Source organism: Poecilia latipinna, unplaced genomic scaffold, assembly GCF_001443285.1.
Source record: "Poecilia latipinna isolate Pla-1442-1.1 unplaced genomic scaffold, P_latipinna-1.0 Scaffold672, whole genome shotgun sequence".
Taxonomy (NCBI): Eukaryota; Metazoa; Chordata; class Actinopteri; order Cyprinodontiformes; family Poeciliidae; genus Poecilia; species Poecilia latipinna.
The window spans coordinates 262,927-288,151 of record NW_015113288.1 but is presented as its reverse complement, the minus strand read 5'-3'; the positions used below and the strand labels follow the sequence as shown (position 1 = coordinate 288,151).

The 25,225-nt window shown below is 37.8% G+C and overlaps 1 protein-coding gene across 16 annotated transcripts in view; it reads right to left on the bottom strand.

The window, feature by feature from the left end:
• Positions 1 to 1,753: 1,753 nt before the first annotated feature.
• The window catches only part of ank2a (ankyrin 2a, neuronal), a 65,373-nt gene continuing 41,901 nt past the window's right edge, over positions 1,754 to 25,225 (bottom strand). For 12 of the 16 annotated variants that reach the window (XM_015044358.1, XM_015044365.1, XM_015044361.1 and 9 more), the window contains 12 exons: positions 18,513 to 24,878; positions 17,789 to 17,866; positions 16,263 to 16,394; positions 15,666 to 15,806; positions 15,370 to 15,580; positions 14,986 to 15,058; positions 6,098 to 7,639; positions 5,552 to 5,641; positions 5,097 to 5,180; positions 4,791 to 4,946; positions 4,218 to 4,373; positions 1,754 to 3,507 (listed from right to left, as the gene is read on the bottom strand). In XM_015044358.1, coding sequence (XP_014899844.1) covers positions 3,493 to 3,507; positions 4,218 to 4,373; positions 4,791 to 4,946; positions 5,097 to 5,180; positions 5,552 to 5,641; positions 6,098 to 7,639; positions 14,986 to 15,058; positions 15,370 to 15,580; positions 15,666 to 15,806; positions 16,263 to 16,394; positions 17,789 to 17,866; positions 18,513 to 24,878 — 9,044 coding nt within the window. In that variant the 3' untranslated portion in view covers positions 1,754 to 3,492. The remainder of the gene's footprint in view (positions 3,508 to 4,217; positions 4,374 to 4,790; positions 4,947 to 5,096; positions 5,181 to 5,551; positions 5,642 to 6,097; positions 7,640 to 14,985; positions 15,059 to 15,369; positions 15,581 to 15,665; positions 15,807 to 16,262; positions 16,395 to 17,788; positions 17,867 to 18,512; positions 24,879 to 25,225) is intronic. The other 4 variants (XM_015044368.1, XM_015044364.1, XM_015044370.1 and 1 more) reach the window with 4 other exon arrangements.

Here is a 25,225-nt window from a genome sequence, read left to right as displayed (position 1 = left end):
TTTTTTCCCAAACTGCCAGTTGGCTCTTTTGTAATAACAGATTGGTCTTTAATTTCATTCATTTTAAATTTCTCTGAGTTGCAGCTTAACATTTTATAAAATTATAGTTATTAAATGAAAACATTTATTGCATAGTTACAAATGTGTTTACATCTGTTCTGTGAATAACATTTTATAGTCATTATTTGTGGCACATTTCCATAAAATATAAAACTATATAATTCACTTTTAAAATTAATCCCTACATTTCTCTCTGAAATTCAAACTTTTGAGCTAAATCCTAACTGATGGTGACCCATACTTTTCTTGCTCTAGTTAATAAGTTTGTTACCTTCTCCTTATCTGCCTTTTTATAATTTACCACATATTTTAAACATGTTTAAGATCTGAGGATGTGCAGTAGACCCAGAATTCATGATCCACTTTGTTATTCAGTCATCCTGCAAAAATTAAATTTTCAAACTGAGTCTGTGTTGCCAGAAGAAGTAAGTCTTGAAATATGTTTTGATTCTACTCCTTATTCATGGCTGTGTTCTTAGCCAGAAATGGGAGTAAGTTCACTCACCTTTTTTTTTTTTTTTTTTTTTTTTTTTTTTTTGACAAATTGGGCTCCAGGGACAACTCATTAAAAAACAAATTTTTGGGTCTTCTGATGCAAGTCTTTTCTCAGAACAGAAATAAAAGCCTCACATTGTTTACAAATGCTCGAACTCCAACATGCTGAACTGAACAACTTATGCACTATGGCAATATTTTTCTTGAGTTCTAGTTTCTCATTTCTTTACAGTTTTTGCAGATTCTATTACACCTGACATAGACAACACTCCACAGACAGAAAACACTAAAGTTCACCATGAATTTATGGCAGATTTTCTATCTGTAGGGATTCAAAGGTGTGCTACACCCCAACCAGGTCGCCAATCAACTTTTATTCCATCGCCAAACCTTAAAGCCATATCTGGACTTTATGAACCTGATGCTGAAACACGCTTAATGGCCACCAGAGGGCAGTATAACTTTTATCCGTTGCAACTATTAGTCTTAAAATATGTTCATCATATAATGTGATGTAGTATAGATATTAAAAAAGGTATCACAGAATCCACTGTACCTTTCTATAGGATGCAAACAACTTGGCAATCCCCAAATATGTGTGTAAAAAACTTAAAAATAAATTAATCGCTATTGCAGATAGAGTAACTGCATTATCTCACTGTGATTTTTTATTATTATTATTTTTAATTTTATCCATTTATTTTAAGCACATTTGCTTTGAGGGGGGAAAAATTGCAGAAGTAAAGTTATAGTTACCTTCTATAACTAAAACATCTGTAATTCAGTCTTTACCATGTTAAAACTTAAGAGAACTTTGGTTCATTTGTGCCATTTAATATGTAATTTTCAACCCATTTTGACAATGTTAAATGTATACTGCTTGAATTTGCCAGATGATATTTATTATGTAAACTCTGGTCTCAGTTTCTGAAGGTACTAAAACACATCATTTTCAGTTAGGATTTCTTTCAGGGCTATTTTGTACCAATTTTTAAATTATTACGTCTGTCCAGCAGATAGCGCTATTCTTTTTCCTGTCAAACCGTGCAGCAACATTTCACACTTTTTCTTCACAGAGCCGACCTTCTCCTCAAGCCTACAGAAAAGCTGTGGGGTGAAGTGAAGAGAAGATTGTATCAGGACTCTGGGCAAATTAGAGAGATTGCGCAAAGATGTATGGTTGAGTTCCAACACCATGTGGTTGTAGGTTTTTATTTTCTACCAGTCATAGATACACTGCAGCCATTTACTTTTAGTCCGTTTGAAATTTAATACAATAATTCATGCCCTTGTAGATAATTATATAATTATGAGCTGTATATGCACATAACTGTCATCAAAAAACAATGCTGTTTCAGTAAACTAAAAGCAAACCTGTCACAGTGAACTTCCACTATTTTGCATGTTTTCTTTAAATCACAACGTAAACAGTGAGAGTGATATACATGTCCCAGGTAAGCACAGTGACACCGTTCAGCCATCTTGTGTCATCGCATCGTCCTCCACAACCCGCAACCCTCTGCAACGAAACTGCCCATTTACTGTTCCCTTATGGCCTGTGCACAAAAAGCGTGGAGGGGTTCCCACCTGACATTCAGGAGTGCAAAAGCGATTTATGTAAAATAAACAAGCACACACTCATCCACTCAATTAAATATTTTCTCAATGAAAAAGAAAAAAAAAAAAAAAAAGAGCTAATAAAGCTTTTTACATTAAATGGTTCTGCAAATACCTGGTTATGCTCCACAGAAACGTGTGAATGTTTCTCTTTTCCTGATGGATACCTGAAATTTAAATAGCTTTTGAAGTGGTGATGCTTGCAAAACTCTAGTGAAACCAGTCACCACTGCTGCAGCTTGATCGGCACACATTCATCATCCATAGCTCATGAGTCAAGATCAGAAAGCCGAGGAACAAATGTAATTACACACAAAAAGACACACTGAGGAAAGGAAAAGAAGTCTGAAAGACAATCCACAGAGCGGCAAAAGCAGTCAAAGCCGGGATCTCACTGACACGTGTTGATTAGCCATGCCAGTTTTACTTCACGTGAGTGATTATTAATTCCTAGGCTACAGATGTCAGCTATTTTCATATAATAGATAATATATGTTTCTGGCTACTAAAGACGAGAGTACACATAGTCTACACGAAACACGACAGCAGCAGTTACATTTTGTGTCAGCACAGTCCGTTTTTCTGTTTGTGACATCCTGACCACCTGAGTCAAGGAAAAAAAAAATGAAAAGGACTCGAGCTGTTGGTGAAAGAAGCATGTTAGGACCAGAGTGATGTAAATTATATATATATATATATATTTTGTTTAATTCTGAACCCCTACGAAGACATCAGTAGCTGAATTTATTGTAAGGTAAGTTGTTCTTTACCTTGGACTGTATTCCTCTGTTTTTATCGTCTGTTTTCCTGTTGCTCTTCCATGTGTTTAAAGCAAAACTACAACAACCCAGACATTAAGAATAACTCAATAAGGAAACAACAGAAGGCTTTCTTTGGTCATAAAAAGGCAAAGCAACTTCAGAAAATAATGTAAAAAAAATCAAAAAAAAATCATGGTTTGATAACGTGAAAAAAAAGAGAAAAAAAAATTTGGAAAACAAAAATTCATCTTCCAGGACTGAAATGGGAAGACTGTGGTGTCTCTGAGGTGCACACTGGGATTGCATGTGGCTAATGCATAGGATTAGCAGGGACTTTAGTGTGGAGAGAGCTGGGGATCTGGGGAGAGAGTTAGTCATTCAGTTGCTCTTCCACCTCTGTTTTGTCTTTTGTCCTCATTTTCATGGCAGCAGCTAAAAACCTGGTGGAGTTGCTACTATTGATCACAGGCAACTGATCTTCTCCTGGGTCCTCCAATTGCGAAATGAGGACGTCTTCGTGCTGCACGGATCCTTCCACCACTGTTTGTGGGTTGAACCTTTACGCATGTGGGCCCTTAAGACAGAATAAGAAGATGTTAAATATAAGTGCTAACAGCTACATTTAATTATTACAGTGGGAAGAACACTCAAATTTAGGTATTTTCAGGATCAGTGAGGTGTTTAAAGATAAAATTGAAAGAACCAGAGAAATGGAAATGTTTTTCTGTCTAATGCTTTTCAGTTTCCAATCCTTCTCCTGTAATAAAACAATGTGGATTTGGATATATCTGCAACTGCTAGATATATCAGTATCAGCTATATCAGTTACAGCATGAGTGTGTGACCTTGCCTCTACTGTATCTGCTCCTACTACCAATAATTAATAACTGCTGAGAGGAGATTAGCTCAAAATAGTTTTACATGCTTTTGTTAAGATATTTTATGACATAGTTCAGGCCGAAACAACAGAAAAATTGAGAACAAAGTTCTGCAAAATCCAAATCACTCAAAATAGTAAATCACTTAAAATGAACATTGGGCAATCTCTCTTCTACAGGAGGGAGCTCAGTGTTTTCTGATTGTGTTTTCAAGTTGAGCTTAAGAATTTCTCATTTTTTCATATTTGTTCTTTTTAACCATCCATTGCTAAAAGCCACCTATTTGTTCAGGATTTCACAGGACCTAACAAGCACGGTGTAACTTGGCAAGGTTGCTATTCCATCACAGATCAATATAGTTTGCAAGATCTAATTTCGGGAACATCAAGAAGTTTTTTTTACAAACCTGTTTGGAATAATTTTGAGCTGATGGGAGCTTTGAGGCCGAAGATGGATCTCCCTGGGAAGTTGCTGTCCGTTCCTCCTCAACCACAGTTTTCTTTTCTGAATCAATTTCTTCTTGCCTGGATGACAGGAAGCCTTCACTTTTTAAAAATGTGACCTAGGTGGGCATAAAATATTATCAGTATATTTACAATCTTTTGCAAACAATGTAAATGTCATATTATTATAATTATTGCATACAGTGCTGAGAAAAAAATATTTGACCCTTTACATATTTATCCCATTGTTTTCTTGTCACACTTAAATGTTTCACATCATCAAACAAATTTCCATATATGACAAATATAACATTAATACACAAAACCAGCGTTTTAAAATTCTAATTTCATTTATTAAAGACAAAAAGCTTGTCAAAATAAACTGCTCCTCATTTGAACAAGTAACTTCCCTCTCTCATGGGGCAAAGTTAAAGTTCAGAAATGTTTAAATGTGAAAACAATTCAAATAAACAAGAAATCTAAAAGGGGAAAAATACATTTTCAGGGTACGTTATAGATATTGAGAGTACATGCACCTCTGTGTGGTCTCCAACACTTTTTAGTACGGTCCGCTTTGCCGTCCTGGAATAACCGTCTTTGTCTGCTACAGTCAAAGAGTCCTGAGAAGCTCCTTCTGACGGTATCTCTTCACCATCCACAGAAGCACACTTGCGGATTACTTTTCGTGTAACCTGAGTGAGAAAATTGTTTGCATGTCAAAAAAAGCGACAGGATGACATCTAATCAACACTACACATTGAAACAGCTGCACAAAACCCAGTAATGGGTTTAAAGGTTAAAAGAAAGCAACAGAAATTAGAGCAAATGAAAACCAACTTTACCCTTTTGACAACTAAATGCCCATTTTCATCTCGGTACTTTTCTTCAGTCACGGACTGAGCAGGGAGGTGAGCTAGTTCATCATCCTGTTTGAGAAACAGAACAATTGTCAATCAGAAAGGGCAGTTTGGTTCAGAACGAGTTTGTGTGTTTATCACCGCACTCGGCAACACATGGGGCAGAAACGTAGTACTCGCATTTCAGGTTCATAAGAAAAGTTTGGGAAATTAGGGAAACGGCAACAAAACGTTAAGGGTTATTCCGTCAAAGGAAATCGGCAAAGACGTGCTCACAGCAGAATAAAACACCTCCAAGACCTTCAGCCATCTGTGCAAACAAAGTGGAAGTTAAAGTCCTGAAACACACATGTTCATTCATTTTATTTGGTAGAAAAAGACAGTAAAGTCAAGGTTTCCATGCCAAATCAGCGCATCATCAGCCATGCCTAATAGGATACCTTGATGAAAATTCTCCTTCGTATTATTCTGGTGGTCAGAAACTCCTCATCTGAACTTTCTGATATTGATCCAAATTCTGCAGAGAGCTCCTGACCAAGCAATACAAATCTGTTCAGAATCAATTCATTTACTCCCCCTACATAAAGATTTTGTTTGTAGCAAAGCAAGCCGGGAGCGGAGTGGAATAATGCACTTTCCAGTGTGTTGGATGTTACACTGGAAGATATAACATAGCACTTGGAAAAAAAAAAAAAAAAAAAAAACATTTGGAAAAATGTCATGCTTGAAATTTTGAAAGAACAAATCATCACCAGGTGACATTGCTAAGTCAAGCTGCAGTGACACATGCTGAGTTAGGGTTTGTTAAATTGGAAATAAAATAAACGTGGTTCATAGCGAAATGTAGATTAAAATTTTCCAGCCAGAGGGTTAGCGGTCATTTCTTCATGAGGCAAATCTAATTAACATTATTACTCGGCTCTGGCATAAAAAAACAAAACAAAAAAAACACAATACTCGGATGATTTTTTTTACGCTCGTCTTACCCTTTGCAGAGACTTATCAGTACAGTAAGTTCCAGAAGGTAGAGAAGTTTTGCACAGAGAGAATTCTTCATCTGATGTCTCTGAGTGATGTAGTGATTCTCTGCTCTCTTCAAGTTCCTGATTGTACGACTCATGAACCAAAAGAGCGTCTTCATAATCTTCACTTCCAGAAGACGGGAGCATTTTTTGCTTTGCTTTTTCCTGTGTCCCTGTGTCGAACTGATGCTGAGCTGGATCTGCACTAACAGCTGTCTCAGGCGCATCAAATTCATTCTCTGACAAATCCGACACTACTTGTTTGCAGTCGAAAAAAGACTCCATGTCAGAGTATTCCAGGTTTGGACTGTCCATTCTGCACTGTGTCCCATCAGCAATTCTGAGAGGGGTCCTGGCATAGGTCCCCGAAGCAGAGGAGATCTCTGCAGCTTCTAGTGGGTTGGTGTACTCCTCATCAGACCCTGATGAGGAAGTTTCAGTTTTGAGTTTGAATATAGGAGATTCAGGGGCAAAATATTCATCAGAAAGTTTTTCTACACTCCTGGAAGAGGGGTAAGGTATCAGCTCATCAAAGCTGAAATGTCTCGAAGCTGTAGCTATGTCAGGAGTAAAATCAGACACAGGCTGGGTAGATATGGCTTTAGTGGAGGTTCCCTCCCATAAACGCTGATCTTGGTTAGTCTCGGCAGAGGCTTCTTCTGTTGTGCCCCTCGACTCTAAAGACTGTGAAGGTAGGCATTGTCCTTCGCAATTTGAATAGGTGTTTGTCATGAGGTTTTTCCTGTTGAACTCATTCAGATTTTTCTCAAGTGTGTCTCTCGGAGAAGAAAATGTTTCAGTATGACTCTGAATACTTTGGCAAGACTGAAAGTGTCCAAAGCTTTGTTGTTGAGTTTCCTCACCAAATTTTTGATGGACTTCAGGGATTGATGAATTCGATTCTTGATGAATGTCAGAGTCTGACTCAGATGCATGTTTTGTATCAAGACATTGTCCTACATTTACAATACCTTCTGTAAGCTGCGGAACAGGAAACACACCGACTTTATTTATATTTTCAGTAGGGTATTCCTCTTCAGGTGAAAGTTCTGCATATGTGTAAGCTTCTTTCTCCTCGGGGCTGCTATCAGAGGACTCAGATGCATATGAATCAAGTTTTTCTGGTGATAACTTCAGTTTCATTTCCTTCAAATCAGAAAACATCTGATCAAGTTGAGGAGATCCACATTTCTGTGATGTTGGGCTAGAGTTTGAGGACTTGATGTTAAGTACAGAACCACAGTTTTCTTGTGATTCTAGAGTCTCAGAGTCTGACTCATTATATTCATATTTTCCCTGTGGAAAGCTACTTTGGCTGGTCGATGTAATGTCATATTCAGTGTTCACTACGTCCCACACAGGTTCATCGTGAGATGTTGTCATTGCTGTGTTTGAATCATGTGTCAACAAAAGTGTCTCTGCTTGCATGCCCTGAATTTGTCCCATATCAACATTGTTGTGTTTTGGGGCTTGAGCAATATCTGTCTTGAAAGTTGAAGATGATACCTGAAAGAAATAATACAATGGAACGGGGGGGAAAAAAATGCATAAATACTTTTTGAAGTGCCTTTGGGAAGCAACACTCAAGCCAAAATGGTTTTTGTAGTTGAAAGCGCAAGAGTTAAGCCTGTTAAAAATTTATTTGTAGCCCAACATGCATGAGTATTAAGATTATACCTTTGAACAGGAGGGCTTTTCTTACAGCATTTTTTTGTCAGATTGGAGACATCTGTTCTAGTGTGATAGATGGTCACACAGTAGTTTAAGCAGACTCTATAAAAGGTTGCATAATACCATAGTTTTCCACATTACAGAAGGGCACAAATAAATTTATATTAAAATTAGAATGACTAGCAGTGAAGGGGATGATGAGTTTATATAACTGTCATATAACTTTTATATATAGTTGTTTCCAAGAAGCAAAACATGTGCAATGATAAAACGGTTTTTATAGCATCAGGATTGTCTGTTGAGGTTCTTAAACTTTCCTGAAAGACAGAACAGCAGCTCCTTCTCAGCAGAGCTTTATACCCCTTCACTAACACACAAACACATTTTACCCAAATTGCATTATGTGAAACCAGAATAATTAATACACTATTTTTGTATTTTTGTGTCTTGAGGAAAGATCCTTTTTGAGATCAGATAGAAAGAGTAAGGCAGTTATCATTTGTGTCAGTGGAGAGGTATGCCTAGACAATACTGTGTGGATATATAGTTTAAATATAATGTAAACATACACATTTCAGTCAAGAGCGAGTGTCACTCAACACATGCTTCCACCTGTTGCCACTTACAACCCTTACTGCAGTTAAGAAAGAATAGAATGAAAAAAAAAACAAGCTCATCTCAATTATTATGGGGTTGTAGGGATTTAGATTAGTTTTGCTACATTGACGAATCGTCTCAATGCTTGAAAAGCAAACATGCGACAATAAAGCCTTTACTTGTTAAATGCCCAAGAAGCATCAACAGTATGACTTTTTATAGCGCCACATTAATTTAAAAATTTTGAAACCAACACTGCACTCATGAACAAACAAGTGCTTGTGCTTTCTTACCAACACCAAGGGATCTTTCTGTTGTCTTTGAACATGGATTTCCTTTGAGGAGAAATCTTGAGGGAGAGGTTGTCCTAATAAGCACTCTAGATTCAGGCACTCTCCACACAAGGACGGTTTTTCACTCAGTCTTTTTTTTTTGCTTGACCATGTACATCAAAGCCAGCATGAGGAAACCACTCCCTTGCTTTTACAGATGGCATGTGATTCAACTTCAAACCAAAGCAACCACTAACAAGTGATGTCAGTGAAATAACTTGTGTCAACATAAGAGTTCTGACTTCACATTGAAAAGTAGGCTGATCATTACTGTTACAACCTGAGAAATACCTGCAGCATGTTGCTACTGATGGCCACTACATGGCTTGGTGGTCGCTGCCACCAATTAGTAGTCGTAACTATTAGTATAACTCGCAAGAAATGATCATGATCACATGACTCTCTCCATCACAGAATTCCTACAATTTTTCTGGTTTATGTTATTATGAGGTTAGTGTTGAAGAATTAATTGCCACACATTAAAAAATAGTTAATATGTAAATGTTTCACATGCTTATTTTCACATAAGTCTTCATATTAGTCTCACTTCCAATTTAAAGGACTTTTGTCCTACTGTATTGCTATTTCCCACTACTTCACAATTGAATAAGCTTGTTCACACGAGAAATCATTGAAAACAATGGTGGCGACAAACACAAACAGTAATATGAGATTATATTCGTAATTCAGCCATGGTGCTCATCATGTATTGGCTATCGGAGGAGAAATTGGCATCTTAGGTTGCGTTTTGGGGAATACATTCAAATGACACAACTTTTTGTGTAATGCTGTGAGAGCTCTGGTGGAGCCAGTTGCACATTGTCCTCAAACATCCGACTGCATGCATCAAATTTGGGGAAGGATTTGTTTCTTATAAGAAACATTGATTTGTTTCTTATAAGAATGTTTCATATAAGAAACATTGATCCGTTTTTGAAAATTAATTCATTTTCAAAAACAGACATGGTAACTTTTGGTGATTTTATTTGGAGACTTAAAAAATTATAGGATAAAAGATTAAACATGCCAAAATGGAGTTATTTTTGTGCCACCAACATGAGCATATAGTGACCAATCCAAGCACACAGTGAGGCGGATCTGAGAACATATACCTATGTATATAAAGAGTAATTTGAGGTGTCTCCATTTAATTTTCACACAAGCTCATTCAAACGTGTTGTGGCACACACTAACCTCTGAAAACTCTAGTTTGCTTGCACTCAACCCAGAAAATGTATTCACAACTTCAGGTCTAAGTTCATAAATCACACTACCAGTGCGGTCTTTCTAATCTAATCAGAGTATTCCTTGAAAATGCTCTATTTGCTGGAATGAAAAATAACCAACAACAATCAAAAAATCTAAATACCAAACAGCCAAAGTAAAAGAAACACTTGAAGTTGGCACGCTGGGAACATTTAGTTAAGCATACAAATATTGTGAATTTTAGGTAATATTTTGAAGTTTTTTAAACAACTATGTGATATGTAAAAATGTTTGTCTTAAGGAGTTTAGCTCCTGCAAACTATTTGTATTTTTATTAGGAAATACACATATATAATATCCAAGACAAATATTTTATACTTTTACTGTCAACTTTGAGGAAAATACATCTGAAAATACAAGTAGATGTTTTTCATCAAGTCTGAAAATATGAAAATATCTGAAGAAAAAGATTGGTCTTCCTCCAAAAATCTACAATAAAATCTAAAAATTGTTCATTACCTTACAAAAAAGTTTGAAGTACTATTGTTTATTTTATTATATTTTTTTCATTTGCTGCAGTATTTTGACTTGCTTGTTGTTATTGATTGCTCTTAATTCCAGTGAACACAGTATTTTCACAGAAAATCTAAAAAACGAGGAAAGGAAGAGTTGCAAAAAAGCAGAGACATGACCATGCCAGCTAGCTGAGAACAGGTAAAAAAAGAAGTGGTCAGAGATGAAAGCATGAAAATACTATTGAGTGGGCTTGTATGGGACTTAATGCACACTCCTCAAATGATTGCATATTTATATTGATACATGTGCTTAGACCAACATACCTCTCCATACAGATTGGAAACTGTGCACACTAAAATTGGTGGCACTAAAACAAAACGGCATGAAAAAACATGCAATAATGTATAGGGGGCATTTCAGAAGATGAGAAGGATTATATTCATTTAGATAAACAATGAAAAATTACAGAGACTGGGGAGGCACGGAGGTACAGTGAGAGCACGGTCCCTTATAGAAGGGATCATGTAACTTTGAAATAGGTAGAATGTTGCTTTTTAAATGGGATTGTTGAAAAGAATAATACTTATCATAGGGAAGAAAAGTTGAGGAAGATGCGGCATTGTTGACGAATGGATGTTGGTAAGGAAAGGGATAACCTGGCTTCTCAATTTGGTTGTCATGAAAATCTACTGTCAATGTCTGACATTTGGTAGAATTAACCAGTGAAGAAAAAGTAAAAGAAACGGCTGAATATGTCAGTGATGGGGAACACGAATAGGAAAACATTGTTCTGCTTATACAAGTATTGTCCAGATCAAAGTCTGACACAACTGACTGAGGGGACTCTTGTCTGTTGTCCTCAAAAATACTTTCCAGACACAAATCAGTGCCTTCCCAATCTGACAATGTAGATTCTGGCGTAAATGACCTGCGTCCTGTTAACTCTCCACTGTATTCAACATGAGAACATCTGAAATCAGGAATTGGTGAATCTGAAGACACCAGCCTAAAGTCACTGCAAGATCCCATTGATTCAGGAGAATGTCTGCTTAACTCAGATAGCAAATCGTCCTCAATTAGAGGGCTGGACAACTTCTCTGCTTGGAAAGTAGATGAAACATCTTCTGAATCCAACTCCCCGAGATCCGACAATGGTTCTGATTGTGACTGAAAGGAAATACCTCGAACAACCTCTGCATATGTCAGAGGTCTCACTGTAGAGAGCAGTGGAGAAGCAACTACATCTGATTGTTTAGACTGTGTAAGAAGTGAATCTGGTGAATCTGTTCGGTTGTCAACAAACATGTCATAGGGACAAAAGTCAGAGTCTTCCACGTCGGACAATATAGACAGAGGTGACACTGTTCTATTTCCTGGGTACTCTAGGTAATAGTTACAATGCTGACCATGTGACTGAAGGAATGTAAGAACAGGAGACCAAGTCTGAGCTTCACCAGCTGCTAAAGATTCTGGTGAGGATGCTCTAAAATCGTCCAACCAGTCATTTAGCTGTGAAAAATCCAAATCACAAGACAAAGAGTCTGGGGACAAAGTTCTGCTGAATAACTTATCCAGTTCAAAGTCTGACACAACTGACTGAGGGGATTCTTGTCTGTTGTCCTGAAAAAGACTTTCCAGACACAAATCAGTGCCTTCCCAATCTGACAAGGTAGAGTCTGGCGTAAATGACCTGTGTCCTGTTAACTCTGCACTGCATTCAACATGAGAACATCTGAAGTCAGGAATTGGTGAATCTGAAGACACCAGCCTAAAGTCACTGCAAGATCCCATTGATTCAGGAGAATGTCTGCTTAACTCAGATAGCAAATCGTCCTCAATTAGAGGGCTGGACAACTTCTCTGCTTGGAAAGTAGATGAAACATCTTCTGAATCCAACTCCAAGAGATCCGACAATGGTTCTGATTGTGACTGAAAGGAAATACCTCGAACAACCTCTGCATATGTCAGAGGTCTCACTGTAGAGAGCAGTGGAGAAGAAGCTACTGTTACACCTGAAAGTTCGGCATGTCCATTTGTCAAAAGCGTGGCCTCTGTATTTTGTTGAGGGAAAGTTACCAATTTACCTGAGTATTTGGAATCTAAATCTGGAGAACAAGAGATTGTTGAATGCAGTTTGCTTTCAATCTCTTCAGTCATCTTTGTATGATTAAAATTGTTAACACTTTCTTCAGTCTCATTTTCCTCAAATAATGATAATCCCTTGTTAGATAGTGTTTCGGGTGTATTCTGAAAATGTAATATATATCTTGGTTTTGCTACCAGCTCAAAGACTTTTATTTGTTTTTGCAATTTTGCTTTTTCAACAGAATTGTTTGTTTTGTCAACTTTTGTGTCTTTCTTTTTAGCTTCTTTTTCTGCAGAGTCTCCCTCCAGATCTGCATCCATACCTTCTGTTTGCCATATATTTGCCACATCATTTTCTTGTTGACCTAGTACTGATACCGTTTTAGAGGACTGTAGCTCAAGAACAGAATTCCAGGAACACAGGTTAGATTCTTTTCTATCCTTTGTTGTTTCGAGTTTTATTTTTTCACTTCTTAAATATGAGGGTTTTAACTTTTCACTTTCATAAAACGCTTCTTTACTTGTGTTGTCAGGTGCTCTTTGTTTTTCCTCTTCTTCTATCTGATCTCTAGTCCAATCATTAGGATATGGCATAGGAGCACTTTTAGAGGATTTTAAGTTTACACATCTCTCAACACTGTATTGTACACATGGAAAATATGACGGAAGATTATCATTTGACATGGTCCAGTTTGTTGGAGATTTTCTATCTGAATTCTCTAATTGTTTTGTCAAGAATATATCTGGATACACCTCCTCACTGGGCATAATAGCATGGAAACCCTTTATCATTGGTGGGGATGTTTGGTTCTCTCCTGAATAATGTAAGAAGTAATCACAGTATTGGCTCCTCAGTTGGGAGCGAGTTGGTTCTGAGAACATGAGATCAAGAAATGAGAAGCTGCACTGAGAGGACTGAGAATCTGGCGAAAATGTTCTACAATCTCTCTCTGTTTCTTGATTAGAGGTTAATAATTCTGGTGAAAATACTTTTCTATCAAGTAATGTAAACTCTATTAAAGCATCATCACTTTCAATTTCTGAAGACATAGGTGACAGAGTTTTTCTTCCTACCCTCTTATGTGAAACAGCTTCAGAAAGCTTAGCTGCTTGAGAGTTTGAGGACAGTGGCCTACTGCAATTCCGTGACTCAAAAGACTCTGAAAAATAGGAAGTTGAAATCACAGGCACTGTGAACTCTTCTGGACAGATCTTTTGTTTATCTTCAGATGTCTGTGTGTGCAATGTGTTCTCATTGTAAATCTGATTAATATCTGTTGAGCTACATCTGTCAGACATTGTCGAAAGTTCTCGACAGCCTTCCCATGTGTTGGAAAAGTCTACAGGTAAAAACCATTTGGTACCTAGTGGAGAATCAGGTGACATTGCTCTGTAATCGCTAACCGACATGACAGATTCAGGAGATGACGGCCTGGACACACTAGTGTTTGTCATCCACATGTCAGCTTCGAAAGGGTCTGCTTCACTAATTGGTGAAAATGAGTCATGCTGTTCCCCAGACACCAAATAATTAGGAGTGAAAGGGCAGAAATCTAAAACAACAGATTGTGAAGTCTCAGTTATTCTGTCATTTTCAGGTTCAATGTGTGAGAAAAATCCTGAGGGAGTAATATTCAGCTCAGGAGTGTGGGATGTTTTAGATTTAATGTCAGTATCTGTATATTCTGGAAAAGAACATAAATTAGTACGTCTATCAGTTGAGTCACATGTCAAATGAGTGCAAGTGCTCTTTGGATGATTATATGGCATAATAGTTTGAATTTTCATTTTTTTGTCAGATTTCACCATGCTGCTCCTCGCTGAACTGAAAACAGATTCACTTGACTTAATGTCATCTTCATCAATGAAGGGTATATCATCCATTTGTACTTGGTCTTTTGGATTTTTGTTCCTGCATGACTTGACAGCTTTAACTTCCAAGTCCAAACTTGAAACATGTGGAATCTTGTAATTACTACATAGTACATCATCAGGTTCCTTCTGAGATGCCCTACTTTTTTGTGCTACATCTGTGTCATCTTGAGCCAGAGTTGACTGTGTTACCATGGTTTGTGATACTGGTTCATAGAGTCTTCTTAGGCTAGTTCTAGTCACTTCTGTATTACCAAGCAGGGGAGTGCAGTTGAACTCATCAGAAAGCTCAGTAAAGTCACTTTCGGCTTTATCTGATTCAGATAGGCTCAAACTGAAGTCTCTGATAGAAATGGATAATGGTCCCTTCATAACTTCTGGTGACTTGGTTTCCATATCCTTACAAACACACTGCATCAACAGTGAGGTTTGACAACAGTCACCTTTGAATGAGAGGCCAGTTTGGCCAGATCTGAGGCAATCCCCTTCATTACAACTTGAAACTTGCTGACGTTTCACCTGAGGTGCTTGGCTCTTCAGTGTTGCTTCTTTTGTACTGACTTGTGTACTTACTTGCTCATCTGAGTGACTAGTGGATTCTTGTGTAATCACATCCTCTGAGGTCCACAGATTAGGGTTCAGTTCACTGTTGGGAGAAAAGAATAGGCCAAACAACATGGTTTTGATTACAAGATTAAAACATCATGAAAAGATAATTACTAGGAATGTAATGAAAAATTCAGATTTTGAGGGGATGGACCACAATAGGCTTATCATAACATTACAATATTATTTTAAGTTGGAAAACTTTACATTTAATTTGTATTGCAAACTTAAGCGTTCTAAAGTTTTAAGATGGGATTTCTTAAATTATATGCTCGAGGTTTGTAGAAACAGTTCACATTTAAATTCCAACCAAATTTGCTGAGTCAATAATAATTCTAATTATTGATTTACTGTGGGATTTCGGGCTCCTCCAATAAGTCTCCGTGCATGCTTTCTGAGTGAGTTTGTCCTGCAGGTTCTGCCCATGAAGGAATATCCAATAAGGAGGCAACTGAGAGGTCTTCTTCAGACACAGCTGGTGGTGGTCTGCGGTCTGACTCTACCCTCCTCACAATTCTTGGGCTGTCTGTATCCTCTTGCACTGAAGATAGAGCTACTGACACTGGAAAAAATAGACCCTGGATTAGAGTACATGTTAACACACATAATAGAGCTAGGTGATTGAAATGACTTAAAGGTTCTGTTACCTTCACTGTGGTCAAGAGTCTTTTCTATCTCTGCATATGTCCTTGATGTTTGCTCTTGAACTGACTTGTTCATCTGGGTTTCAATAAGATGGACTATGTCCATCCGATTGATCTTCGTTAGTCTTTTTATCAGGCTATCCTCTGCAGAAAAACATATATTTTGTTTAAACATTAAGAATTGTGGATAATGAATTAAGAAATCCTTTTTGATAATCTCCTAGCAGGAATACAACAGAAACAAAATTCCTGTATGCATTCACTAGGTGCCAGGAAATAATAACAATAGTCCAACTCCAATAAGCCTTCGCAGTGCTTTTGTTGCACATTAACAATGTTTAGCAATTGTATTTACAGTATTCTCACTGACAAAGAAACATCATGTGTTCTTTCACATTCAGTTAACAACTATGTGATGGCAAGAGTGACTTAAAAAATAACTTTAAAAAAAAATAACTTTTTGAGCAGTAAAGCAACAAATCTGGTTTCTGATGTCTTAAATGTGCAGGGCCTAAAGTTTGTAAAAATAACTGCCAAAAAAAACAAAAAAACAACTAGAAATGTTCAAATTAAAGCATTTAATACAGTTTTTAAAGGTACCTGTAGCATATTTGCCTTCACGTTCAACCCATCGTTGCAACAAGGCATGGCTCTGCTCTTGTAGGGAATTAGGATTCTCTGTTCTGACTTGCTGAATGTCATCCTCATTGAATTCCAGTTCCCTTGCCAGCTCTGATGTCATTAAAAACAAAGGAACAGACAAAAAGGTTGAAGAAACATACTTGTAGTAAATACAATGAATCTTGGTTTGGTAATATGGACATAGATATGAGATTGTTTTAAAAATAGACATTGACATGCACTGTATGAAAACAAACATTTTCACTCACTGACTGCCATTAAATCAGCTTAAACATTTCTGTTCTCTAGCTATAGTTACTAATTGCCAGAATAATAATAATAATAATAATAATAAAAAAAATTATGACAATTCTGTGTTCTCATATTCTTTTTACTTGCATACTACAGATGAAACGGCACCTTCAGCCATTTACAAATTATATGTACAGATGAATCAGATTTCTGGAGGCCTTTTCTGATAATCTGAAAGATTTCTTTTAATATTCCTTTATATCCTAGAAGGAAGCAGTGTGTTCGAGATGTTGCCTTATGTATACATCCTCAGATATCCCTCCAATCAATTCAAATGCTGTAAAATAGCAGAAGGATTAGAAGCTTACGAAGCCACTTTTATCTGGGCTTTTCCAATTTGTTTAAAGGCATAATATTTTAGTGTATGTAAACTTCTCCAAAATCATTTTGGTTTTTCATGACTAGCATTTAGAGAATAGAAATAATTTAGCTAAACCTAATTAACTTATGAAACACTTAGTTTGACCTAATATTAATGAAAAAAAGTCTACAGTGTACGTAAGCATATTTTTTCAATTTTTGGCTCACTGGTCACTTCGTTAGGTATATTTCCAATTGCATGTTGACACTAATAATGAATCAACAGATTACATGGAAGCAACCTAATGAATTTAAGTCTCTACACAGGTTGAAGGCTCCTTGGGAAAGGTCAAACTGAGCATAAGAATGGGCATGAAAGGGGATTTTCCATTCCTTATAACCAGCATGTACTCATCTACAACATGGCTACTCCCAGTAGGATAATACACAATTTAACAAAGTTATAATCTTCTCAAGCCTGTTTCTTAAACATGGGAGTGAGTTTACAGTAATCCAATAGACCCACAATTATAGCTGCCAATCCAATAGAGTATTCTTTGTGATGTGGTGGAACAAGAACATCACAGTAATTGTATAGATAATAAATCTGCAGTAACAACATGATGCTATGGTGGAATATGAACCAAAAACTCTGGTGTTTTGTGAATGCCTATGCTATGAAGAATTGAAGAAGTTCAGATGCCAAACGGGATGGGGCCTCAATTTGGTGTCAGTAAGGTTTAGTTAACACAGCAGACGGTTAATGCGCCCTGCTCCATTTATGTTACTGAATCCATAAACGTGTTTTTAAAAAGAATCTATTGTGTTTGCTATCAATGCATTGACAACATTTCTTTGTAGCAGTAAATAGCTGTAGAAAATGAATGGCTTACCAGTCCAGCTGAAGCCAAGAAGATCTGCAATGATCGCTAATGTTTCTTCTTTCCTGTCAGTGTCATCCTGCCAGTCAGCTAAAAGATTCAATCATAGCCAAAACATAAATGGGGATGTCCAGGTAATGAAGACACCAACTGTTTTTAACAGTAAATGCAGCATAAACACATTACATAAAATATCATTCTGGATAAATACAAAATGTGATTTCCTGAGGAATCTATGCTATAGGCTGTAACGTCAATGAGGACATGTGATGTCTATATGGATGATAACACAAAACTTGGTTTGCTTATGCACAGTTACTACCTAATCACATAAACAAAACATGCTTTTTGGCCGTTAGTGTAAGCAGTGTTGTTAATGTGTCAGTCAATATATGCAAATGGTTCACTGAGTTGATTAACATTAGTAAAAGCGGGTTATTAGTACATAATCCCAACAATGCAATAGACTTGTATCAAAATTTTCTAGTTTCAGTCTAAGAATTGCTTTGTCCTCAGACACAGCAATAACTTACCAAATGTAATACACTATTACCCACGTGCACATGGACACAAACAAAATATGGCAACAATATAAAATGTGAAGAAACAAATCCCAATGTTGAAAACATAACAGTAAATGGGTAATGGAGAGAATCTTGTCTAAAAAAAAAAAAAAACAGATCTCACTGCGGAAGAGAGAAGATAGACCAACAGCCTAATTCATCTCAAACCATACCTGATGTAAATTCTGGAGTCTGATCATCACCGATTCTCTGCATCTGAGTTTCCACTGTGTCATCCCAGGCAGGCCTGGACTCAAACACATCCTCTGTTCCGCAGGATGGATGTACAACTGGCAACTGACTGCCATCAGAATCTGAACTTTGGGAGGCTGGGATGTCATATGTAAATATAACAGAATCTGAACTCATGTGACTAGTGCTGCTCATTTCATCGGTCTCTAAAGAAGACCTCACAGATGTTTCATTTATTGGAGGAGAACTTGAAGAAATCCAATCAGCTAAAGCTTTCTCCTGGATAACGGTAGTAGGTTTGGAAGGAGGAATACTTAATATATTAAAGGGCTGACTACTCTCAGAATAACTCCTACCTTCTTTACTAAAGGCCTTAGTTGTGTTATCCTCAGATCTAGTTCTACGACTAAAAGTTAGGATTTCTCCTGCTTCTCGAACTTGAACAAGCTCTGAAAGTTGTGGTTCTCTCACTGATATTTCCTCTCCATCTCTGGGGGTTTCTTTGAAATCCAGGGGCGGGGGTGAACGCTGATATCTCATTTCTATGACTGAGCATTGGTCTTCATCTTCATCAAGCTCATCATCATCATCAGATGATGAGGCATCTAAAGAATTCTTTTCAGATTCAGCAGATGTATCTAGCTGTAGGTCAGCTATTGTGCTGTCCAGATAGTCCAGCCCAAGGTTTTTGAGACTTTCAGCATCTGTTGAAATATCTGTAAAAGTCTTAGAAGTATTTGGAGAGGCAAGCTTGGTGTCCGTAAGGCTGAACAGACCAACATTTTGAAGCGATTTCTCAAGCTTTGACTTTTCAAGAGAGGATTTTGTGGTACTTTTGGATTCAGGACTGGAAGTTACATCACAGACATCTGGAGTTAGCTGTGATCTTGGGGTCCCTTGAAGAGTTGTGTCTGAAACACTTGTTTCCCAAACAGCCTCCTCAACATGAAAGAATGAATATGATTCCTCTTCCTCATCAAAGGTTCTTCTTGTCATATCAATAGCTCCACCCCGAGTCATTTCAAATAGCTTTCCTTCCTGAAACTGAAATGGACTGGGGCTTTTCTCCCCACCTGGTGTCTGCACAATTATTTTTTCAGGTTGTTTTGTGTCCTCCAAAGCATCAAGAGGCACTTGTTGCTCACCCTCATTATGTTCCCTTAAGGTCACATTATCATAACTGCAACATAATGTGACATCTTCTACTTCAATAGTTTTGTAGTCCTGGGGTTCATTGTTAAACTCCCAATCATCTGTTAATACTGTCTCATTTGCAAAGCCACTGGGTAAGGTATCCTCATTTCTCACAGTGCAGGTAAAAGGTGCTTTTGCTACTTGAGAACTCACACCTTCTGTCATGACTTTGTGTATTTCTGCTACTTGGGGCACAGAGACACTTCTCTCAGGTTCCTCTTTCTGACTTGTAATTACACACAGTGTATCTTCAACTGGCTGATTAGAGATTTCTGCTCCTTGTTTTTCAGAGCTTTGGTGTAGCACATCTGTTAAGGAAGCCTTTGTAGCTGGATCAAAACTTAGATCCACTGCACTTTCATCAGATAGAGACGGGGCATCTACCAATTTGTCTTTCTTCATTTTGGATTCATGTTCCATTTCATCAAATGTTTTGATCTTTACAGCTATTTTAAACATCTCCTCTTCTGGAGTGTGTTGTTTATTGGTGGTGTCATTCTCACTGTCATTACTACCAAGAGAGTCATGCCTAATGAGTGCGTGAACACCCTCGTTTGACCACATACTGAACCCAGTTACTTCATGTGTAGACTTAGGAGACTGATCATCCATCACTTTACTATCCACTTGTGGGATTGCAGTTATGTTTTCTTGTGTAGTGTTGCCAGATTCAGCTGTATGAATGGCTTTATCAGAAGCAAAACATGCTTTGAGCTGGGAAGCATAATCTTCATACACAGCTGTCTGCACTGGCATTTGAAATTGTTGTTCCTTTGGTTGAGTAGGACTTCCTTCAAGAGAGTCTTGACATGGAGATTCTTTAGTGGGGCTTGGCTCAATGGAATCAGGAGACTTTGATGATCTGTCTTCCATAAGAGGACTGGCCTCTAATGAATCCTGATGGCATGGTTCCTGATCTGAGTCATCAAACCCCTGAGTCTGAAGGCTGCCTAAATCAGATGGTCGTTTTAGTGTGCTATGAGTACTTGAAACCTGAAAAGACCCCTGTATGTTGAGATGTGATGAAGCAGCTAAACTTAAATTCTCTTCTAAATTATGCCCTGGCAGTTTTATTTCTTTGCAGCTCTCACTGACCAGATCTTCCTCAGAATGACTTTGTTTGTCATTTTCATCCAGGTCATTAGTGAGAAGGGACGAGATGCTAGACATATCTTTCTCAGTCACATGCTTTTGTGGGCTTCCTTTTCTCTCAAAGTAAACCTGTTCAAATTCACTCTCTAAATCTGATGATTGTTGTTTCTGTTTGACTCCAAATGCAGCCAGCTGGATGTTCCCCCCTCCCCCAATCTGTTCTTCTAAATGATCCCTTGCCAATTTAAGTTCTTTGCAGCTCTCACTTATCAGGTCCTCATCAGAAATACTTTTTGTTATCACTGGACTTTTTGAGACACACTCATCTATGTCAGTTATCAAATGTGACAACATTGTTGACATGTCTTTTTCAGTCACTGGCTGTTTTGGAGTTCCTTTTCTCACATCATCAAACTGGTCAAAATGAGTTTCCAAACCTGAGGCTTGTGTGTGTTCCTTGACACCAACTACATGAGTCTGCAAGATTTTGTCAACCACAACCTTGTCTTCTGAATCATCTCTCACAAGTTTTAATTCCTTACAGCTTTCGCTTACCAGATCTTCCTCAAGATGACTTTGACTTGTCACTGGTTTATGTTTGAAATATTCATCCAGGTCACAACTGAGATGTGACGACATGCCTGACATATCTTTCTCAATTACTGGCTTTTGTGGGCTTCCTTTTCTCTCCATATAAACTTGTTCAATCTGAGTCTCAAACACCATTTGTTCTTTGACTTGAACTTCATGAGTCTCCAAGTTTTCCTCTCTGTCTCTTGAAAAATCTCTTACCAGCTTTTTTTCTTTGCATTGCTCATTTATTAGATCCTCCTCAGAATGACTTTGTCTCATCATTGGCTTTTCTTTGAGATATTCTGCTAGGTCACTGCTGAGATGTGACAACATGCCTGTCGTATCTTTCTCAGATACAGAATGTTCTGGATATATCTTTCTTTCAGTATGAGTTTGTTGGCATGGAGTCTCCAAAACTGAAATCATTCGTTGTTCTTTGGGTGAAATTACAACAGTCTCTGAGTTTTTCTTTTCCTCCATTTGTTCTTCTGAATGATCTCTAGACAGTTTTACTTCTCTGAAGTTCTCATGGAGAACATCTTCCAGATGGCTTTTTCTTCCCACTGGCTCTTCTTTAATGAATTCATGAACATCAGAGCTGACATGTGAAAACATATCTGGCACATTCTTGTTGGTTTCAGATTGTTGTAACCTTGCTCCTTCTCTTTTGTATTCTTGTATGAACCTCGAATGGCCAATTTCCTCTGTTGTGTTTTCAGATTCACTACTTTCACTATCTATATCTTCTTTTATTTGACATGTTTTCTTGTCCTTGTATGGGGAGAATTTACCATCACTGACTGAAAAGTCTGTTGAGAAATCTTTCAATGTTTCAGATGTTTGGTCTTTTTCCAGTTCACTCTTTCTTTTTTCACCTGCCCCCATAACTATATTTTCCTTTGTCAAAACCTGTGTTCTTTCACCCATCAATGTTTTGTTGTTAGATGTTGATGCTAAAGTGTCTTCATCTGTTTCTTCAAGTACATCTGTTTCTTGACACTCCTGATCAATTTTATGTTTTTCAAAAGACTTAATCTGTGGGCACTGATCCAAATCCTTTCCCATTAACAACAGCGTCCCTTGCATGTCCTTTTCTGCTGCAGATGCCTGGTAAGATGTTTTCTTCTTTGTCTGGATTTTTTCAAGTTCTGGCTCCCTGATGATGGCTTCTTTTTCTTCTATGTCAGTTTGTCTATAAAGTATTTTGCTTTCATTATCAGCCAATACATCTGCCTCATCTGCCTCAAAAATATTCTTTTCTTCTTTGGTTTCACTTATTGAAAGACTAAAAGTCTTTTCATTTCTTCCTTGGTGGGTGTCAGAAGTTTGTATTTCTCCTGACCTAGAAAAGGAGGAATCAACTCTCTTGTCTGAAGATTCAGTCAAGTTTTCATCCGTGGGTGTCCCAGGAAGGTTGGAGCTGATGTCTCCCACATCGCAAGGACTGTCAAAGTCACCAGGTGATTCGTTCCCTTCAAGGGCCAACGGTGGATAATTGACATCTGAAACTGTTTGAGTCTGCCTAAACAGCTGATATTCAGGATTTTCTTCCAGTTCAGCCTTTATGTCAGCACTGAAGTCCTCAGAAGGTCTGCGATCAGGGCTGATTTGCATTTCCTCAGATAAACTCCTAAAAGTGCTTAAGAAGGATCCATCTAACTGCATTTTCCCTGGGCTTTCCTCTGACAAATCTGACGCTTCATTGAAATCCATCTTCGCCATTTTTTCATCAGTATTTCTAAAATAGGTCACATCAGAACTTTGTTGAGATTCATTTTTACACTCGTTCTCTTTGTTTTCTGTTTGGTGAACTGGAGTAAGGGATGGAATATCCTTTTGTGTTTGAGGAGCTGCAACATCACTGGTTTTAATATTTTGAATGTGTCCATGTTCAGCTGAAGGGTCCTGGAATGTTTTCATTAGTTCTTTCACAGACACAGTGGGCTTACCTTGCTCCTCACCTGGGCAACAGATATTTACTGTCTCGCTTTTAACAGAATCAGGACATGAAACTGTTTTTCCAAAAAGAGAACCATCTGAAACTGCTGCTTCCTCAGATTTACGTCGCACAAAATCTGCTGTTTCATCTTCTGTGCTGCCGTATATGATGGGGTCATCTTGTGGACTAAGAACCGTGAGGCTCTGAGCATGGTCCTGGGATTCAGATTCAGACACAAACTGTGTGCTAGAAGACGTTATGTCTTTGTGTTGTGAAAGTCCTGTGGTATTTTGTGGGAAATCCTGTTCTGTTTGGAACATTTTCATCCTCTCCTTCACAGACAGTGTCTCTTTGTCTTGCAGCTCTTTGTCTCTGCACTCTGCCAATGGGCTCTCATTTCCAAAGTCATATTGAACTGTATCAGCAAACTTTACTGTTTTACCATTGGAAAGTCTTTCTGATATCAACAGGGTCTTCTCAGTCGTGTTTCTGATTGAGCTAACTTGTTCATCTTTCATGTCCATCTTATCCACTTTATTCACATCCTCCTGTTGACTGAAAATGACAGGAATCTCATAGGTTGGACTCTGCTCTGTACCAAGTGTCTCTTCGGTATTTTTAAGCTTGTAATTCAATGTTTCACTGTGAGAAGAAAGTGGTGCCTTATGCTCAAAAAGCCCAGATTTACATTTTGATGGGTCCTGTCCAGTCTGAAAGGCTTTCATTAGCTCCTTCACTGACATAGTCTCCTCTAATCTTTCTGTCTGAGATCTAGGAGATTTAGGGGATTTGGGAACTTGAGGAAGTTCTGGCATGACATCGTCTCGTTTCATTGGAATGATGAAAGATTTCTCTGCACATGCTACACCTTGACTAGTTTTTTGCATGTCCTCCTGTTCAACTTTGGTTTGTAAAGCCTTAACCTTGTCTTTTATGGACCCTATAGGTGTCTCAATAATTAAAGGAGAAACAGGGGGCTGAATAACTGAGCTAGCTGAAACACTTTCTTCAAGAATAACATCGCCATCCAAAGATTCCTCAGAGCTCACCCTTTCCAGCTCCCCCTCAGAGCTGCTACACCTAGACAGCTCTCGTTCTCTAAGCTTTTTCCTTATAGGTTTTTTGATATTTGGGGGACGCTGTTTGCTATGTAGTGCTGTTTGCAATATAGTATCTTGACCAGATGTGTCTTGGACAAGGTCTTCTTGTGAACTATGTCTCACAGCAGGTTCAAAGTTTTCTCCCATGTCTGTGCTGACTTTCGAGACCATGGCTGTCCTTTCTTTCACTGACATACTGGTATTAATAAGGTTCTCTTTTTGAATCTCTCCAGTCTTTTCAGATCTATCTTTAAAGTGTTCCACTGCAGCAAATGATTCTTTTTCAACCAGCACTACAGCCCTAGCTCTCTCCTCATAGACATCTATTGGAAATACTGCAGGTAATCTGACATCTGATATGTCTGATAGAAGGTCTGGACTTGCAAGAGTTGCAGGATCAAGTGGTTGATTAGTTCTCAGTGAGAATGTCTCAGACTCAGATTCATCATCTTCAAAGACAAAACGTTTCATAACCAAAAAGGGAAGATAACATATGGGACAAATCAAGTGGGAAAGAGAGACATTAGAAAATCGTCATCAAGACAATGCCATTAAATATCCATCTTCAGTTCACAGTGAAAGAAGAAGTCTGACAGGGCAGAAGATAAGAAAATCTTGGCAAAAAGGCCCAACAGGGTAGTAGTCCAGAAAGGTTTGAAATAAAAAAGAGGAGCAACAGCATAAGCAAAAGCCAACAGGAGAAAAACAATAAGGCAGGTAAAATGTAGACAGGAACAATGAAAATCTGTTGTGTTTTCTACACATTTTGGAATCTAACATGAACAAAAAAGCAAAG